Source organism: Artemia sp. Qi Xiang Cuo, chromosome 6, assembly GCF_049724085.1.
Source record: "Artemia sp. Qi Xiang Cuo chromosome 6, ASM4972408v1, whole genome shotgun sequence".
Taxonomy (NCBI): Eukaryota; Metazoa; Arthropoda; class Branchiopoda; order Anostraca; family Artemiidae; genus Artemia; species Artemia sp. Qi Xiang Cuo.
This window is the reverse complement of record NC_142799.1, coordinates 52,238,352-52,256,179: the sequence shown is the minus strand read 5'-3', so window position 1 is coordinate 52,256,179 and position 17,828 is coordinate 52,238,352. Positions and strand designations below refer to the sequence as shown.

Here is a 17,828-nt window from a genome sequence, read left to right as displayed (position 1 = left end):
TCTAATACACTGAATATGATGGTGTGATTTTCATTAAGGTTCTATTACTTTTAGGGGGTGTTTCCACCTTTTTTCGAAAAGCAGGCAAATTTTCTTAGGCACGTAACTTTTGATGGGTAGGACTAAACTTGATGAAACTTATATATTTGGAATCAGCATTAAAATTTGATTCTTTTGATGTATCTACTGGTATCAAAATTCCGTTTTTTAGAGTTTCGGCTACTATTGAGCCGGGTCGCTTCTTACTTACAGTTCGTTACCACAAACTGTTTTATAAGAATGATAATCAGAATTTATAGAAATATATCCACAAAACGAGCTGGCGATACATCATTTAAACACTGGTATGCCAGTGTTAATAACTGGTGATCCCGTAACTGACCAACATTCAAAATTTTAAAATGGGAATAACAAATAAGTGAATCACTAAATTAGCAAATTCCCCCAAAAGACGAACTGCTTTATTCTGAATCGTCTAGATATTTCTATAATTAGCATAAAAATAGCTCGCCCAAAGAGCACACACATATACAATATAAGGTTGGATAATCCTACCATAAAAAATCATTAAATCTAAGACTGGGAAAAAATCAAGAAAACGACGAAGTAAACCCAGGCCTCTTGCTGCCTTGGACGATGTAATTTCACTGTGTTTCTTCCAATTCAAATTGCAATGAACAACTTCTTGAAATTATTTGGACAATAAAAAAAAAGCTTTATTAGTTAAGTTTACTTGAGCTAGATAAGCAAAGGAATATTCGCTAATTCAGGCTAGAAAATGAAGCTTAAACGAAAGTGTCACAGGCTGGCTAAGCTGGACTTGTAATCTACACTTTTTTTTTTTTTTTTTTTTAGCTTAATGTACCAAGTAGGGTGGCAATGAAATCTGATTTTTTGAATTGGTTAAATTGAAACTTACACGACCATATATGTTTAAAATGTTATTGATTATATATTATTAAATAGGAAAAATCGGGAATTCAATTTATAACAAAAAGACCTCCATGGGCTGTTATGCTGTTTTAGGTAATAGTGGTTGCCAAATCTAAATAAATAAAACGCGGTTCAACGTGGCATTACTAATAAGAATTATCCTCCTGAGACTTGACCATAGAAATACTTTTCCGATTATGTTCATTTCTTTGTAGTTGACTTAAAAAAAACATTTTGACCATTGATCAACTAAAAGAAAAAGTTGACCCCCCGTCTCTCCCTCTGTAGGAGGTACAAAGGTGTGGACATTGGGTCTTTGTCGAGCTAAAAGTATAGTAAAAAACTGTTTCGTCTATGAAAAAAGATTTGTCAAAACGTTGAAAACAAAACATTACTCTTTATGAAATTTCTTGAAGCAGTTGTTGTCTCGTGTCAAGCAGAGAATGATTTTACGCTGCGAGCACATTCATCTTGACCATTTGCAGCATCCAGGTCTTCTGCATCGGGCTGCGTTCGCCAAGTCACAAAATTCTGGTAGATGCTGTGCTGTTCTGGCATGGGGTGGAGGGATAGGCCTCTTCACGCTCAAAACACGGTGCTTAGTTTCACCCAAGAGTTCTTCGTCGCTATTTTCTTGACCTCGTGACTACGAGCTTCCAGAATTGAGCAAACACTCGGCCACGTTGAAACGAAGGTCACTGAGCTGTTTGAGGTCACCAGAAACTTCTGGGTCATGGCCTTTCAGCTCATGAAATGCATTGGCTAGTGCAGCATCCACAAAATGGTGAAACAGACGCACAGTCCATTTTTTAGTACGCGTCTCAAACCGGTAATAGCTAACCATGCGGTCTACAAGGTCGACCTCACCCATGTTGGTGTTGTAGTGGGAGACTACTCGTGGACATTTGACCTGCACGTAAGACCCCTGGCGCTTGTCATACCGTTTGACCCCTCTCTCCTCATCTATGACTTTGCAGTTTGAAGACAGGAGAACCACTTTGTTATCATACCACTGGGTCACCGCTACTTTTATATCTGAGCGCAGCACAGACATGGCAGAGGTTCCTCTGCCCTTTCTTTTCATTTCTGTTTCGGTAAAAAGCGTTGGGCCGTTGGCGCCCAAACGGTTCTTCATGATAGTTCCGGTCGCATTTATTTTCTTTCAGCCAGCATGTCGAGGAGCTTAACAGACGAGAAGAATCGGTCAAAATAGAGGTATGTACCTCATGGTAGGGTCTCAGACAAGCGAAGTACGATCCCAGCTGACAAGCCATGTGCTCTCAGCTCTTCTCCCAAGGTGGTGGCTCCCTGGTAGGTTTGGAAGTCAAGTATCAGCCCCGAGGAGCTGGCGAGGACAAAATTCTTTGATCCAACCGGATTGCGCTTGTTGGGGACATATTGCTTGAGAGTCGACATGCCCTGGAAAGGTATCATCTGTTCGACGATTGAACAGTTCCTGTCACGCGGCAACTGGAGAAAGATATTCCTGAATTTCTCAAGAATCGGCTCCACCCTCCAAAGTCTGTTTTGTCTTTTTCTTCGTCTGAGATTTCCGAATCAACAACGAACTTCAGATTCGACCGGATTGTGAAGAATCTGTCTCGACTCATCTTTTGCAATATGGCTTCCACCCTGAACTTCCCAGACCAGTACATGTGGATCCGAGGAAACTTAAGGTTCCTCATAAGGATGACAATGCCAACAAAAATTTTCTGCTCGTCTGGAGTTACATTCAAGCTTTTGTGGTGGGCCAACTGGTAGTTGTAGTTAATGCAAAAAGCTGTACGTTCGAAGAAGCTCTGGGTAATATTGCAAAAAGAATTGTTCTGGACTCCAGTTGTCGTGCTCCTGAAAGCGAACAGGACCCATGTCGGTGCCATGACGATAGTTGAACCGTCGAAGCGTCCTCCACGACAAGATTACTGCTATTTTGTCAGCCTCCAAGCGTTTGGCACGGGTTGTTAAGGGTACATCATCATCAGATTCTTCATTTTCAACATCTGGAAGAACAGCATAACTGCTTGATGACGGAATGGTTGCAACAGTTGGTTCACCATCAGAGTCTGAAGACGACAAAGAGTAGTTTTCGATCTATTCCTCATCATCATCTAAATCAGAGAGGTCCAAGTCGCTCTCATCGAGCATTCCAAGGGCGTCATCAAGGGAAACTACAATGAATGAAGAGGTTCAGTAAGCTTAAAACTTATAAGTTGCTGCCAATTTAGTAAATAAAACAATCACTGGCCTCTGCTATCCCCATTAGAATCGAGATTTGAACTACAAAAATCAACCCTAGCTTTTTAATCGATTGGAACCGCATGTCCACAGACGTGGACATAGAGGTTTTCCAAGTTCCGAAAGATGACACTTATCAAACTAACTTCTTTCAAAACTATCTAAGTACTGTCTACAATCAAGAGAGTACACCTGATTTTTCTCACAACTCGTTCTCACCACTTTCTTTTTTTTTCTTTTATCTTACCTTTGCTTGTTTTCATCTCTGTTTTTTAGCCTTTTCTAGTTTGTTAAAACACCAGTAAAAGTCGCAGATAATTTCAGAAAAAAGTCACAGATGGCATTTCAGGTCCAAAAAGCACGTTGAAACGACGAACCCTTAGCTAGATGGCAAGGCCCCTGCACAAAAAATATTTTACGGGGATGTCCACAGACGTGGACACCAGGTTTCAGGAGGATTACTCGCCTAAAAACATCATAATTTTGGAACAACCAAAAGAGAAATTTTAGAAAATTGCGATTTTCTAGTATGAATCGGTCGAGGGGCAGGGAATAAGATGGATCGGTGGGCAAAGAAGGATGTTCTTTTGATGCTCTTGGCACTTCAAGGTTTTTGTTCTGTTCATTATATCTTTTTATAGGTGAATGTTTTAAACACTCCAACACCGTGGAAAATCAATTTGTTCCTTGACTACCAAGATAACCAGGAGGAAATATTGAAAGGAGGCGACGTTATTCGCTTATTTCACACAGAGCAAGAGAGATTCTTAACATGCGATAAATACAAGGATGTTAATTATATATTCCTTCGAGCAACAGGTATGTGCAACAAATATATTGACATGATATATATATATATATATATATATATATATATATATATATATATATATATATATATATATATATATATATATATATATATATATATATATAAAAGGTAAAATACCCTTTTTTGTATTTTCGTTGAAGGAAAAGAAATCTTCCTCCTCCCAAGGGATCTGGAGGATGAAACCTTGTACCGAGAAATACTTCCATAAATGCTCTACTACATGATAAAACTTCAAAATATCCCGTCCTAATAAAGTGATTATCATTTGAGATGAATGTGTCAAATGAGTGAGCTCTTTCTCCTTTTATTCTACAGTTCTCTTCATTGTTACAGCGAATAGATTGTCTAATATTAAAAATCTAAAAGGGATGGAAGTAGTTTTAACCAGAGGCATCAAACCTTTGGATTGACTGAGCGTGGGCTGGACTAATAGGAAAAAAGGATGCCTTAAACTGCCCTTGAACGTCAACTATAATTATAAATACACATTATACGTAGGAATATAGATCACAAATCATTTCGATTCAATGCTGAATATTTTTGTCAAGAATTTGTCTTATATATATTAGGATCACATTGTTTGTTGGGCTGTATTCATAGCACTTGCAGACTGCGGCTGTGTAAATTTGGTCTAAACCATTTGGATTATTCATTAAAAATCAAAGTTATATATATATATATATATATATATATATATATATATATATATATATATATATATATATATATATATATATATATATATATATATGCATATATATATATATATATATATATATGTGGACTCTACATCTGCGTATAATTATTGAATTTTTTAGTAGACTTTAAGTTTAACTAGGTCTATTTAAAGTCAGAATCATGTATCATCACATCACAAATGAATTTAGAATCCAAGTTATAGCCCAAGTGGTCCTGTGTATAATCAGGTTTGTCTTATAATAATGGTTCAGATTGCACCTGATATACCTTAAAAAAGGAAACACGCTAAGAACTGTAGAAAGAACAAATAGAAATCAATATAAAAAAATCTCTCAAAGCCTGAACATTTTTTTCTACATTTAAATGTACACTTTAGGAGGGTCCAGAAAGAAATGTGAAAAGGGCTAATACTTTAAAATTTAAGTATATCATATTTGTACTTATAGGTAGAACTTATAGCTTCTGCTATTGAACAGGGAGTATCTGATACAAAGCCTATTTATTACAGTTCTCTGAGCCTATTTTATTCTTATTCTAGCATTGCCTTTTTCATATCTCCAATAGTGTTCTGAGAATTATTTCAAAAATTAAAGTTATTATGTAGCTTTATAACTCAAATAAAGCGTTAAAAATTGTAGCTGTGTGTACTTCTTTTTTAAGAGCACCGTGTACATAAGAAACTGGCCATGTTGTTAGCAATGCAGTCTCTGAGGCAGCGAAACTCCATTTCATGGAGTGTTTTAGGAAATACTTTCATTTAGAATTATTTTTTTTTAAATTGTGTGGAGGAGGAAAATTCCATCTTTGAACCTTTATTTAGGATAGAAGGGACAAAAAAAGTGGGATGTAAAGAAAAGGAGGGAAGAAACAAGAAGGAGATGGGATGTTGGAAAAGGAGATGAGAAGGAGGAATGGGATGTCGGAAAAGGAGATGAGAAGGAAGAATGGGATGCTGGAAAAGGAGATGAATCTTCTACGGGACCACAGGTGTTGGAATTGTTGTCCCCTCTAAAGTTTCTTTAATGTATAAAGCGAACTCTGGAAATGTATTTTAGGACAAGGACTAAGCCCGAGGCTGCTAACCCCCTCTCGTGAAACATTCCAACGATAAGCCCTCTTTCTATCATCCCCAGAAGGTTCTTATGGAAAAACCGGTGATAAATCATTTGTTTTTTTTTTATATTTATTTGATTATGGGTATCCGAAACATAATGTATTAGAAGTTGGAAATGCTACCGCTTCAAACGAAGTTTTACTGGAAGAATTTGTTTTAGATTTTTTTTTTTTGTCCTTGCTCTCTCCTCTTTGATTTTCTAATTGATGCATAAAAAAGAGAACAAATGTACTAGGCTACTTCCTGTATTACCTAATTTTCTCTTGCTTCCTATAAACTGACTTTTACTGAAGTTTTATTCTATCTTTGGAAAATTAGGACGTTCATCAGTGACTGATGCTACTTCAAGTAAAGCTCTATGGGAAGTTGAAGTAATGCAGTCAGACCCCTGTCAAAGTGGAGCTGCACATTGGAATTCGCGTGTTAGATTTAAACATTTGGCCACAGGTTTATATCTTGGTGGTGCTCAATTAGATCCGGCTATAAATAATGCACAGTCGAACCGAAGAAGGCACTCAGGTAGGTCTTATACTTCATATTCCATATGTTATTCTCCATTTTTGTATTTTATATCCATATTTTATAATCAATCATATATTGTAGCTGTACTACTCGATTTGGCAAAGGCGTTTGACAAAGTCTGCCATAAAAGACTTCGAATCAAGCTCCAAGCTATTGGGGTTAGTGGTGGTGTGGTTGAGTGGGTGATGCAGTTCTTAACAGATAGGAAACAGACGGTTAAAGTATTTGACGAGGATGGAAGGACGTTTTTCTCCGAAGTGGCCGCTGTTGGAAGTGGTGTCCCCCAGGGCAGTTTTGGGTCCGACTTTATTTAATGTATATATAAATGACGCGCCAAAAATCCTAAACAACAAAGTAAGCCTCTACGCTGATGACTCGAAACTTATCGGTCGGGCAGACACAGCGGAGAATATTAAGTCGGTCCAACTGGACCTCGATACATTCACTCACTGGACTAATATTTGGAGGCTTGAATTCAACGCATCAAAATGCAAGACTCTCCAACTTGGGAAGAAAAACCCACACACTCAGTACCATATGGATTGCAGGGATGGGTCCCGAAATGCCATTTCCAGCAGCCACGCGGAGAGAGATCTTGGTGTCCTGGTAGACGACGAATTGAAAATTCATATTCACGCACAAGCGACTATTGCGAAGACTAATCAGACTCTTGGCTTAATCAAAAGAACGTTCACTAGCAGATCTCCAACTGTTATGACCAAGCTATACAAGAGTCTAGTTCGACCAAGGCTAGAGTTTGGAATGTGTATCGCATGTCCAATCAATAAGACAGACCAAGCAGCTCTAGAATCAGTCCAGAGGAGTGCAACGAAATGTATTAGAGACTTCTATGATGTCCCTTATCCATCCCGTCTCCGTAAGCTTAGAATACCATCTCTAACATATTGTCGCAAACTAGGCAATGTGATAACAGCATACAAGCTTCTAAATGCTGAGGATACCATTCCTGGTCTTTTCCAATCGGACAATTCAAATAGAACTCGTGGTCATTCTCAAAAGCTTTTCCGGAAACGAGCCAACACCACACTAAGGAACAAGTTCTTCTCAAATAGAGTTATCAGCTTGTGGAACTCCCTTAGTGAAAAAACAGTAACCTCTACCAGCGTGGATGCGTTCAAGTCATCAGTGGACAGGGATTGGCTCAACAAACCGTAGTGCACCATTTGGGACGCCACAGATGATGATTAACTATCATCACTGAAGCTGGCGGACACAGGATTCGTCCTATCGCTAGCAAGTGCGATTTAAGGTAATTTAAGGTAATATATTTCAAGGGCTTGGCAGTTATAACCTGAGATCCAAATCAAGCCCAAAAGACCGTCTATTTGGGCCTGAGAAAACCTTGCATACCAACACATATGGTGGAGGGTACCCTCCGACGCTCATATTAGAGTTGGTTGGAATTATTCCCCTCCCCCTGAAAAATTGGGAAATTAGTTTGGGTCTACAAATGTACTTCTTTTAATTTTTGATCCCGTCCAATAAAAACTTTGCAACTCCTTCCTTAAAAGGCCGGATGTGTGCACCTATAATTTGGTGGTATTTATCTATGTTTTGTAGGGGATTTTTTAGTTCGTAGTGAAATCCGTTGTGAAATTCAGAGTTCTTTTGGCTGGAATTCCATTATAAATAGTATAATTTAGTGGAATAGTAAATTGAAGAGCTTCCTTTTTCTTTCTTCAAGCTGAAAAGGCTCTTTAAACCTGAAAAGGAAACTTTGACTCTCGTTTTTACTTGCTCAAAAAACCGTAGTGTTTTAAATATAATTATACTAAACAATAAAATCGAAGGGAAGCAACAAGGCAATACATTTCCATTATAATATAATGAAAAAAAAAATGATTAATGATGATAAATGAATGATTTTTTATTCATTCAAAAAAATGAACGATGAATGATAAAAAAATGATTATATATATAAATATATATATATATATATATATATATATATATATATATATATATATATATATATATATATATCCAAAATTTTACGGGGCTTTACGCTAGAAAGCCCTGTTCTAGAATATTCTTCCAATTCGTTTATCAGCAAATAAATAAAATGGAATTTCTTACTTTCTTACTGCCGAGTCTGTATAATAATCTTAGACCTTTAACGGCATAATTTCTAAATATTTCTAAAACTTTTCTAAAGGGGAATTACAAGAAATAATAAACTTCCTAATGCAATGCCATTACGCTATGGCATTGTTCAAATAAAACTTATTTTTACCTCGATTATCGTTATAAATTCATTCTTGGTTTTCCTCTCCATTCTCAAACCAATGTTATCTTTACCTTTTGCGTTACTACAGTCAGACCAATTATTTTCCTTTTTCTTTTTTTATCTCTTCAACTTGTTGCACTCTTCCTTATCCCTTAGACGCTCTATTGGTCTTATTTCTTTTCCTGTCCTCCAGGCTGTGAATACCGATACCATACGCGTGCCACCCATGAAAAAATGTAATGTCGCTTATTTTTATCTTTAGTTAATTGTTATCCAGAGCAGCTGTATCGTTGTCCGGCTTTGTCTAATGGTTGAGATAGGAGATGATCGTACTGTCTAGATATGTGTACTGTGGTCTTGGCACATGAGTCTGAAATTTTACGACAAAAAAACAATTCTGGTTGCGTGAATTGAACCCGCGCCCGTTAGCTGAAAGATATCCAAAGTGCACTTGGATATAGCCCACTGATCTAGCCTTTAGACCATACCGGATTAATTTTTGACAGATAATGATTGATTTTTCCTGTGAAGGCATCAACTGCCTTATTCTCCGACTTGACCAAAAAACTTAGTTGACTGACCTGCAATGAGCTTAACTAAATTGGATATGAGCCTAGAATTAGATGCCGTTGAGAAGGAAACACGTTAAGAAAACAATTCTTACTTCATAATATGCAGAAACATTGTAGTTAATACATTTTGAAAGTGCTTCTACTATACTTTACTGAAAGCTTAGGTTGTATGACTTCTTGCAATGATCTCTTGTTGAAACAAATATGCCTTTTTATAACACTTCTTTAAGAGGTGTTCAAGATACAACCATAATATTTATACCTATAAATATATATTAATAAAATTGCGGAATAGCGGCTCTCCAGAAAGAGATATGCTAGAACAAAAGAGAGGTATTTTATGTTGCTATTTTTATGGTTTTTGCCGTGTTTGTGACAATTCATCCCCAGCCACCTTGATGGCCCCATACGATATATAGGCATAAGATATATAGGCAATCAAACTAAAAAAAAATGAAGCAATGAAATTTTACTTTATAATATGCAGCACATCGATATTAATCAGGTCATTAATGTTTCCTTCTATTACTATTCGCATTTTAACTTTTAACTCTCCCTTTTTTAGGTTTTAAATATATGATTAGGGCTACATGTGTGTCCATCAGGGGGAAGTGGTCTGCATTGTCAGGGTAACGAATATTATGCTGAAAAGGAGCATATTATTAAAATATATTGTTGTTCTTTATATATTTCTGTTATCATATATTTTCAATTATAAGTTGCAAATTTGTTTCTGTGCATTTAAATTTATTTTGTGTTTTTTTTTTTTCGGCACTAAACATTGGCCGTTATTGTCGGCCCAAAATTACATATCGTGACCCAATTTCTTTCTCTCTTTTCTCTCTCTATTCTCAACCTTAGAGCTTTGCATTTGATGTATAGAGCTAAGTATATGATGTTGAATGTGCTGTTATTTTTGCTATTGTTTGTTGATGGCATGCGAACAAATATTTATTTATCTACCCAATATAAACATTCCTTGTATAACGTAAGGTAATATAAACCTAATTAAATTAATACTTATATTGTTGACGTTTATATCAGGTTACTAACGTAACCTAATATAAACGTAAAAATTAAAAGTAATATGAATATTTCTTAAACGTAACCTTGCCTTTGCTTCCCTTTAAAATCGTGACAATTTGCGAAAGTCTTCCAGTTCTTGGGATGATCGATATAAAAAAAAAAAAAAAAAAATCGTTAAACGAAATACGAGTATGTCTCTAAAGTTTACATAAAGGGGATAATCGTTATCGTCCCTCTTTTTGTGACATACTGGATCTTATGTCTAATGGCCCAATCGCTCGTTAACAATCTCGTACAAAATTTCTAATTTATTCTGGCTTATGTTCTAAACAAGTTGTTCTACTATTTATCACGTTTCGTCTTGGCAAAAAAAAATTATAAAAGACAAAGAAGTAGCTATTCGTAGTGTCTGGACAGTAGTGTCATAGACGGCGTTGAATTATTTGTATAAACACTTTCGAGTTTACTGCTTCCAAGGGTAATCATGAAGATTAAGAAAGAAAAGAAGAAATGGTACCATGTATTACAATTCTAAGGTAAAAGCTTACTATATAATATCTTCCAAATTACATCATCCTCAGAAGCAGAATACTTCCATAAACTTGACTTGAAGTTAATGCCAATAAACGCAAGCACTTTTATTGACATTTCGACAACCTTTAATTTGTTTGGTTGTGAAATATTTCACGGATTTCATTATTATTGTGTATAATTGCTTGTTTTTAAACTAGTAGTTTCTCTACTTTTCATCTACAAGCTTAGCATGAAATTTCACGGTAATTTAGACTTGGCTAAATTGATTTATTATTTTAGCTTCTATCCTTTCCCTTTTACACCATATCTTTAAAATTACTTTAATGTGTTACAGTAATTGCTTGTTTTATCTCACCTTCTTTTTATCTAGATATACCTGGCGATATAGTTTTACAATTAGTGCCGTCTGACTGTTTAAACGACATTGGAACAGTTTTTGAATTGGGCCAAACTTCAGTCGCACGTCGTGCTGATTCTCTTGTTCCTCAGTCTTCTTATGTTAAACTTCGCCTTGTGGCTAGCGATAAGTGGGTGACTAGCACATCTATACCTATTGATGGGGATGAAGAGAAGCCTGTTATGTCAATGGTAATTTTTGTTTTATCCCCCGCTGTTGTTCAGTAATAATCTTATACTTTAACCCTAGAATGATATTATTAGGCATGTGAGGACTCGAGGGGGGGGGGGGAGGTCACCAGAATACTCTGACCAACCACTTCCTTCCGCTTCCAAGGGTTGAATCTGCTTGCTCTTATGTTAGTGAACATCCACTAATTTCTAAAATGGATTATTTCTGTTACCATAAATATGAACTCTTAGAAATGTTTGATAGACTATTAGGTTGTTCTTCATGGAGGGGGCACCGTTGCAAGGAACATGGAAAGACGTACTGCTTCATTATCATGGCGGAGATTGTTTTAATAACGCTTTATTTACCTTCTATGAAAATTTGTAAATATTGTTACTCTTGTGTGAAGCTGCCGGCCAGGTTACATAAAAACAGTTACATAGTTAAAAATTTTGGTCAAAGAGAGAGGTCAATAAAAAACAAAAACCAAAAACGCAACATTTGAATTGCAATATAAGCATCAACAGTGTCATATATTTAGGATTATTGTAAACATGCCAAGATTATTAATTCTGAGTTTCTGCGTTAAAAGCTATTGACATGTGACATTTTGCTTAATTTTAGAACAAAAGGGGTTAAAGACCCCCGAAAAAGGGGCGTGATTGTGATGAAATTTATTCAAATAAATTAAAATTTACCAGAACCCTGAAGCTACTATCTACAAGAAGTACGACAAATAGCAATTTGGCCCGCAAAGGGCCAAAATTTCATCGATCGAAAGTTCTGAGGACTATTAACAGGATATGTATAAAGCCTCTCAGTGCGCGGTATAATGCTCACCCATAAAAATATTTTTTGTCCATAAAAAATATACCGTTATTATAGACCGTTTATACAATAATTGGTCACTAAACTGGGTATAAAACCAAACTAGAATAACCCCTAAATAAATAGCTACTCATTGTTACACGTAAAATAGTTTTTGCTAAGCTACCAAAGCGTCCGCAACAGACAGGCTGTCACTAGAGCTAAGTGTTAGGGACATGACTCAAGAGTTGTCCCGTTATTTGTCGCCTTTCCCCTTCGCAAACTACTATAAAGCTGTTGTGAGTAGTCAGTAAGGGGTGAAATGGAAAACGTAGTTAGTAACCTACTTTTTTGTCGGTCGGGCATTACATGTATTACAATGAGTGAATTCGTCTGCTTTGTTCATGTGATGACTAAACGAAAGTATTTATTTATTATTATTCTTAACGCAATGCAGAAAACTTTTGCTTGTCAGGCATAAATAAAAAAATATATTAAAGCACTTGGAGTAACTAATATTACTAAATACTAATAATAATAATAATAAAAAAAAAGAAGTCATATTTCAGAACTAAACCTGGAATCCTGACGGTAAAAGTCACTGCTGAGTATCAAGTTCTTAAATTGTCCAAACTTTCATAGCATACAACATCCTTGTAACTTGTAATACAAAAATCTGAAGAGTGTACTCGGGTCCACATTATCAGTTTGATGGACAATTCTGAATATACTTGTATTCATCAAATCTCTTTTTATTTAGGAAACATTAATAATTTTTTTTTTTTTTTTTTTTTTTTTTTTTTTTTTTGATTGTCTTGTTCGACGGACGATTCTGAACAAGGTTTGATGATGACAGGTTAGGTTAGGTCAGAATAGAATAAGTTTGGTTAGGTGAGTTTATGTTAGATTAGCTTTATAATCCATTTATGATATTTAGAACCAAGATTAACCTAACCTAACTTTAACTTTTACCATCATAGCTTGCACTAGACCGAAAAGGCTGGCTCGCAAAGCTGTTTGAATCTAAGCAGAGAAAAAGGAATTTCGAATATTCACCGGTGAATGTTGACATTAACCAGATTTGGGACATTTACAGTAACATAAAAACCTAAGATAAAATGTCTTATAAAACCCTTTTCTTTTGTTGAATTATGGATTTTTTTTTTCAATTCCTCGTGTCTTTTTTAGTAGCTTCAAGCTGCTTTAGGTAAATATGACGGTATCACTATAATGTCTGACCACTTGAAAAGGAAACATGTCAAACAAATAAAAGTAGTACCAAAAATGCCAGAAGTGGTCCTTAAAATAATTTTTTTCTTTTTATACTTCAAGATAGGTATTTTCCTTCAATTCACAGTGTTCCTTTTGTTTATCTTTTTGCTGCCTTGGGTCAATAAGACTAAAAAAGATTTTTTTTTTTCTGGTATTTGATTTAAAAAATTGAAACGTTGGCATTTGGAATTTTGACATTTCAAATACGTGCCTGGGTAAATTTTAAAAATGTAGATGTTGTCATCTAAGAAACTTATTTCATTGTCGGTAGTTTTTTTTTTTTTTTTTTTTTTTTTTTTTTTTTTTTTTTTTTTTAGGTTGGTTTATCTGGGGAGAACGATAGAGAAGTATTTGCTTTTGTGCCTTTATCCCGAACTGAAGTTAGAGATCTAGATTTTGCCAATGATGCCTGTAATGTGCTAACAAAATTCGTTTCTAGTGTGAATGATGGAACAGTCTCCATAAACGATCCAGAGTAAGAACCTTGAATATTTGAAAATAAGAAGACTTTTTTTTACTGTAGTTTGGTTTATTCCCCCCCCCCCTCTTTGCACGTTTATATTATTTTGTTTCAGTTCCCTCTTGTTTTCGAACCTTTCCTCTCTCTCCCACCCACCCCATTCTTTCTCTTTTGCTCTTGTCTTGGATAATTCGATTGCGGTGGGACAGGGGGGAGGTTAAGGGTCTGAATAACGCCTTGTTCGGAATTTCTGCTAAATTAGAGAGCCTTTTTTGTGTATGAGAAAGAATATGTTTTTGGGAGTTAGAAGATTTGAGAAATTATTAAACATGTTCCCTATGGTCAATCTGGATATAAGAAATACCAATATATTTAAAAAGAATATGCATTACCGGACTTGTTGGATATCTCATCTGTTTTGAAAGTTTTAAAAGTTAGCTCTGTGGTTTGCTCCTGCCGCATCTCCAAAAATTATTAAAATCTAGAAAATTAGTTTGAAAACTTTATATTGATTGTGCTTAGTTTTGATTGTATTTTTAAGTTATGTTTAGTTTCGATTATATTTAGCTTATATTAGCGTATATTTACATTCAGTTTGTTTTGAAAATTTGAAAGCTTATATTATATTTACTTTAAGTCTGTTTTGAAAATTTTATATTTGTTTTGAAAATTTTAAGTTTGTTTTGAAAACTGAAAATTTTCCGAGTCAGATTTTTTTGGGTCAGGTCACCTTTAGGCCTTGGCCAGCTGGCAAAGAAAATACAAAATTGACGAAGATTACCTGACAACACCCTGGAAATGTGGCCTGACAGCATGAATTGTCACTAGCCAAAACATAAAATAACTATGCTCAAAACTCTCCTGGATAATCAATACATTTATTAAACGCATCGGAACTTCAGGAAGGTGAAAGATTCGAAGTATAAGTTTGAGTTTCCTATTAAAACTTATTTACTCTAGCTCTCAATTGTGTGATAGTTGTTGTTGAATTGAAAACAATTACCCAATTACCTGTTTTGGCCATACGTACGCTACCTTACTTTCTAACTCCTAACTAATGTCTGTATTATTACTCTTTTTTCTAATTTTAAATTGTTATCTCCAAGTTAAAGTTAACAAGTTAATTTGTAGGTTTTAAAGTTGGTTTGTAAGTTCGTAATTTTTAAAGTTAGTTTGAAAGTTTTAAAGTAAATTGTAAGTGTAAATCGAAACTTTAGCCAGTTATTTTATTCGAAATCTACTTTTTAAATCTTCCATTTGAAATTTACGTTATTTTTTTTCTAATTTTTTTTATTTAAAATTCTCTTAATTGTTTTTTTCTAGGTGTGTCATATCTCTTGTACAAGAAGTTATATATTTCATTGCAAATCTGGAGGCGGAGCAAAATCGTCCGGATGCATTGGAACTTGTTGTAACCAATCCGAATCGAGATAGACAGAAATTACTCAGAGAGCAGGCAATCCTGAAGCACATTTTTATGATTCTTGAGGTAAGTGCGATTTCCCTTATTCTCTAACATTACAAATTACCAATAGTGTAACAGTATAAGGCTACTTGCATAACAGTACAAATTACCAGCAGTATAATGGCAACAGTATAATTACCAATAGTAACAAGCTGTTCTGAAGCTTATGTTTATGATTTTCGAGGTACATGTAATATTTCTTAGTATCAAACGGCACAAATTACCAACACCATAATAGTAGCCGGCCAAGAATCTAACAGCACGAGTTATTGTCAGTTTAATAGCAACAATATAATTACCAACAATAGCAGACGATTTTGAAGTATTTATTTATGATTCTTAAGGTACGCGTGATATTGCTCATTATCTAAAATTATAATTTACCAACAGAATTCATAGTTAAGACAAATTACCTAACAGTACAAATTAGCAATAGTGTAGCAACGACCAACAGTAATAGGTAGTCGTGAAGAATATATTTATGATTCTTCAGGTGCGATGTTGCTTGTTATCTAACAGCTATATGAAAAATGAGATTTTGGGAGTTGCTCAAATTAAAAAGAAAAATAATTACAAAATACAAAAAAAGGTAGAGCTATATGAAAAATATGCCCCTGCGCATTCGTGATTCTTAATTCTTATGATTATTTTCTCTTTCTCATTCTTGATGACTTGAAGTAAATATTTTGAAGTAATTAAAGTTTTCTTTTCACTTTTTCAAGATCAATTGAAAGTTTTCTGACCTGAGCTTGATTAATCTAAAAAAATCACACACAAGAAAAGAGAAAACACAACTTTTAATCTGGGTATGTCTGGTATATTCTATCTGGATATGTCTTTTCATAAACTTTAGCTTTTGGGTTGCCAAATAAGAGAAAATGGCTGGTTGTAAAACAAAAGTAATTTTTGAATCTAAATTCCTGTTTTGAAAATAAATTCATAGAAAACCCTGCAGTTAGAAAACATTATTTGCAATAAGTAAACCCAAATTACAACGATGCATTTCATTTATAAAAAATGTTAATTATTTTTCACATAATTATCGTTAGTGTAAATTAATGTCCCTGCAGTCAGATCTATACAAGATCAGTTTTGTCAAGCCTCAAAGATATTTGTATTGACGTATCTAAGCAACGCATACTAATGACCGTGTGTAAAAAGACCTGCAAGGCAAAAAAGGCTCATTATTTTTGTATCCCGAGCCATCTCGAATTTAGTATTCAGTTTAGTTACACTTGTAGCTGGCAAAGTTTAGCCGTAGAGAAAAAAAAAGAGAAAATTGAATTGAAAGAGTGAAAAGCTCGTGAAAAAGAAAGTGCGTGACAGGGTGATATTTGTGATAAATTGGATCATCTGGGGACAAAATACTAATAATGATTTATTCATTATATACCCTATGCTAAGTACGCTATACTGTATATAGTTTACTATGCTGTACTACCACTAAAAGATATACAAAACAAAATACAAAAAATATGCCAAACAGAAAAAAAAAATCAACAAAATAGTGTGGTCCCGATAGACGTTAATAGCAGAAGAAAAACAATTTTTACATCGACTCAATAGTATGGAAAGGACTCAAAGAAATGAAATAGGAGAGAATCCCTTATTAAAAAAATTGAAAAGATAGAAAGGAGGAAAAGAAATGGCTTGCTCCTCATTGCTCTTTTGCGAGAAAGAACCTTCACCATGGTCTTGTGAATATTATCTGGGATTTTATAAACGGTCGGTGCAAAATTTATAATAATAAATGGGGCTTGAGTTGTATGCCGTATTTCCTGCACAGTATTCCCAGAACCCCTAGTTTCATAAATTTCTTGAAAGAAAATGTTGCCCCCATCTAGCCCTGATATGCTAATATATTAATGCCCTTATACCATTGTTCTCGAAGTGAAAATTTCAGTGGCTAAAATGAATATAATTTCTAAAAAATTTAAATATGATATTAGAGCAATAAATCTTATTGAATAATATTATTGGATGAAATTTGTCTTTAGAATGGATTTTTTTTCTTTTTTTTTATGTATAATGGACCTTCTACACCTAAAATTGGGAGACAACCTTCGCTTGAATAAGGCACATTGTCAAAGATTGCATTTAGTAAATATATTGAAATCAATAGGTTAGTGAAAACGTGAGAAAAAACTGTAGTCGTCTAATTAACAAGATTTGTTTTTATTTCTAATAAGATTTCAAATAAAATTTTTGTCTCTATTAGTTTTATTTATTCTTCTTTTCTCTCTATTAAAAGGGGCTATAGGGATCATAGTTATCTACACTTGACACCAAGTATATATAATACCAAAGAATAACAGAAATTGAAAAATAAAACGACTAAAGGGAAAAATACTTCCTTTTAAAGATTAATTTTGAAAAAAGTTTCCTGAAACTTTTTTTTTAAACAAAAGCGGAAAGCAGGATAAAAACCTCAGACGTCCAGAACTGAAGAAATTTGATAAGTTCACCTTAAAAAGATCAGAAAGTACTATGAATTAGTTAATATAACCTAAAACGAACAGAAAATAAAATCATTAATTAAGT

At 34.5% G+C, this 17,828-nt stretch overlaps 1 protein-coding gene across 1 annotated transcript in view; it reads left to right on the top strand.

Moving 5' to 3' along the window:
* Positions 1-17,828, top strand: part of Itpr (Inositol 1,4,5,-trisphosphate receptor) — a 244,336-nt gene that overhangs the window by 85,559 nt on the left and 140,949 nt on the right. Inside the window, exons 6-10 of the mRNA XM_089091077.1 lie at positions 3,810-3,987; positions 6,132-6,332; positions 11,086-11,303; positions 13,680-13,837; positions 15,146-15,311. Coding sequence (XP_088947203.1) covers positions 3,810-3,987; positions 6,132-6,332; positions 11,086-11,303; positions 13,680-13,837; positions 15,146-15,311 — 921 coding nt within the window. The remainder of the gene's footprint in view (positions 1-3,809; positions 3,988-6,131; positions 6,333-11,085; positions 11,304-13,679; positions 13,838-15,145; positions 15,312-17,828) is intronic.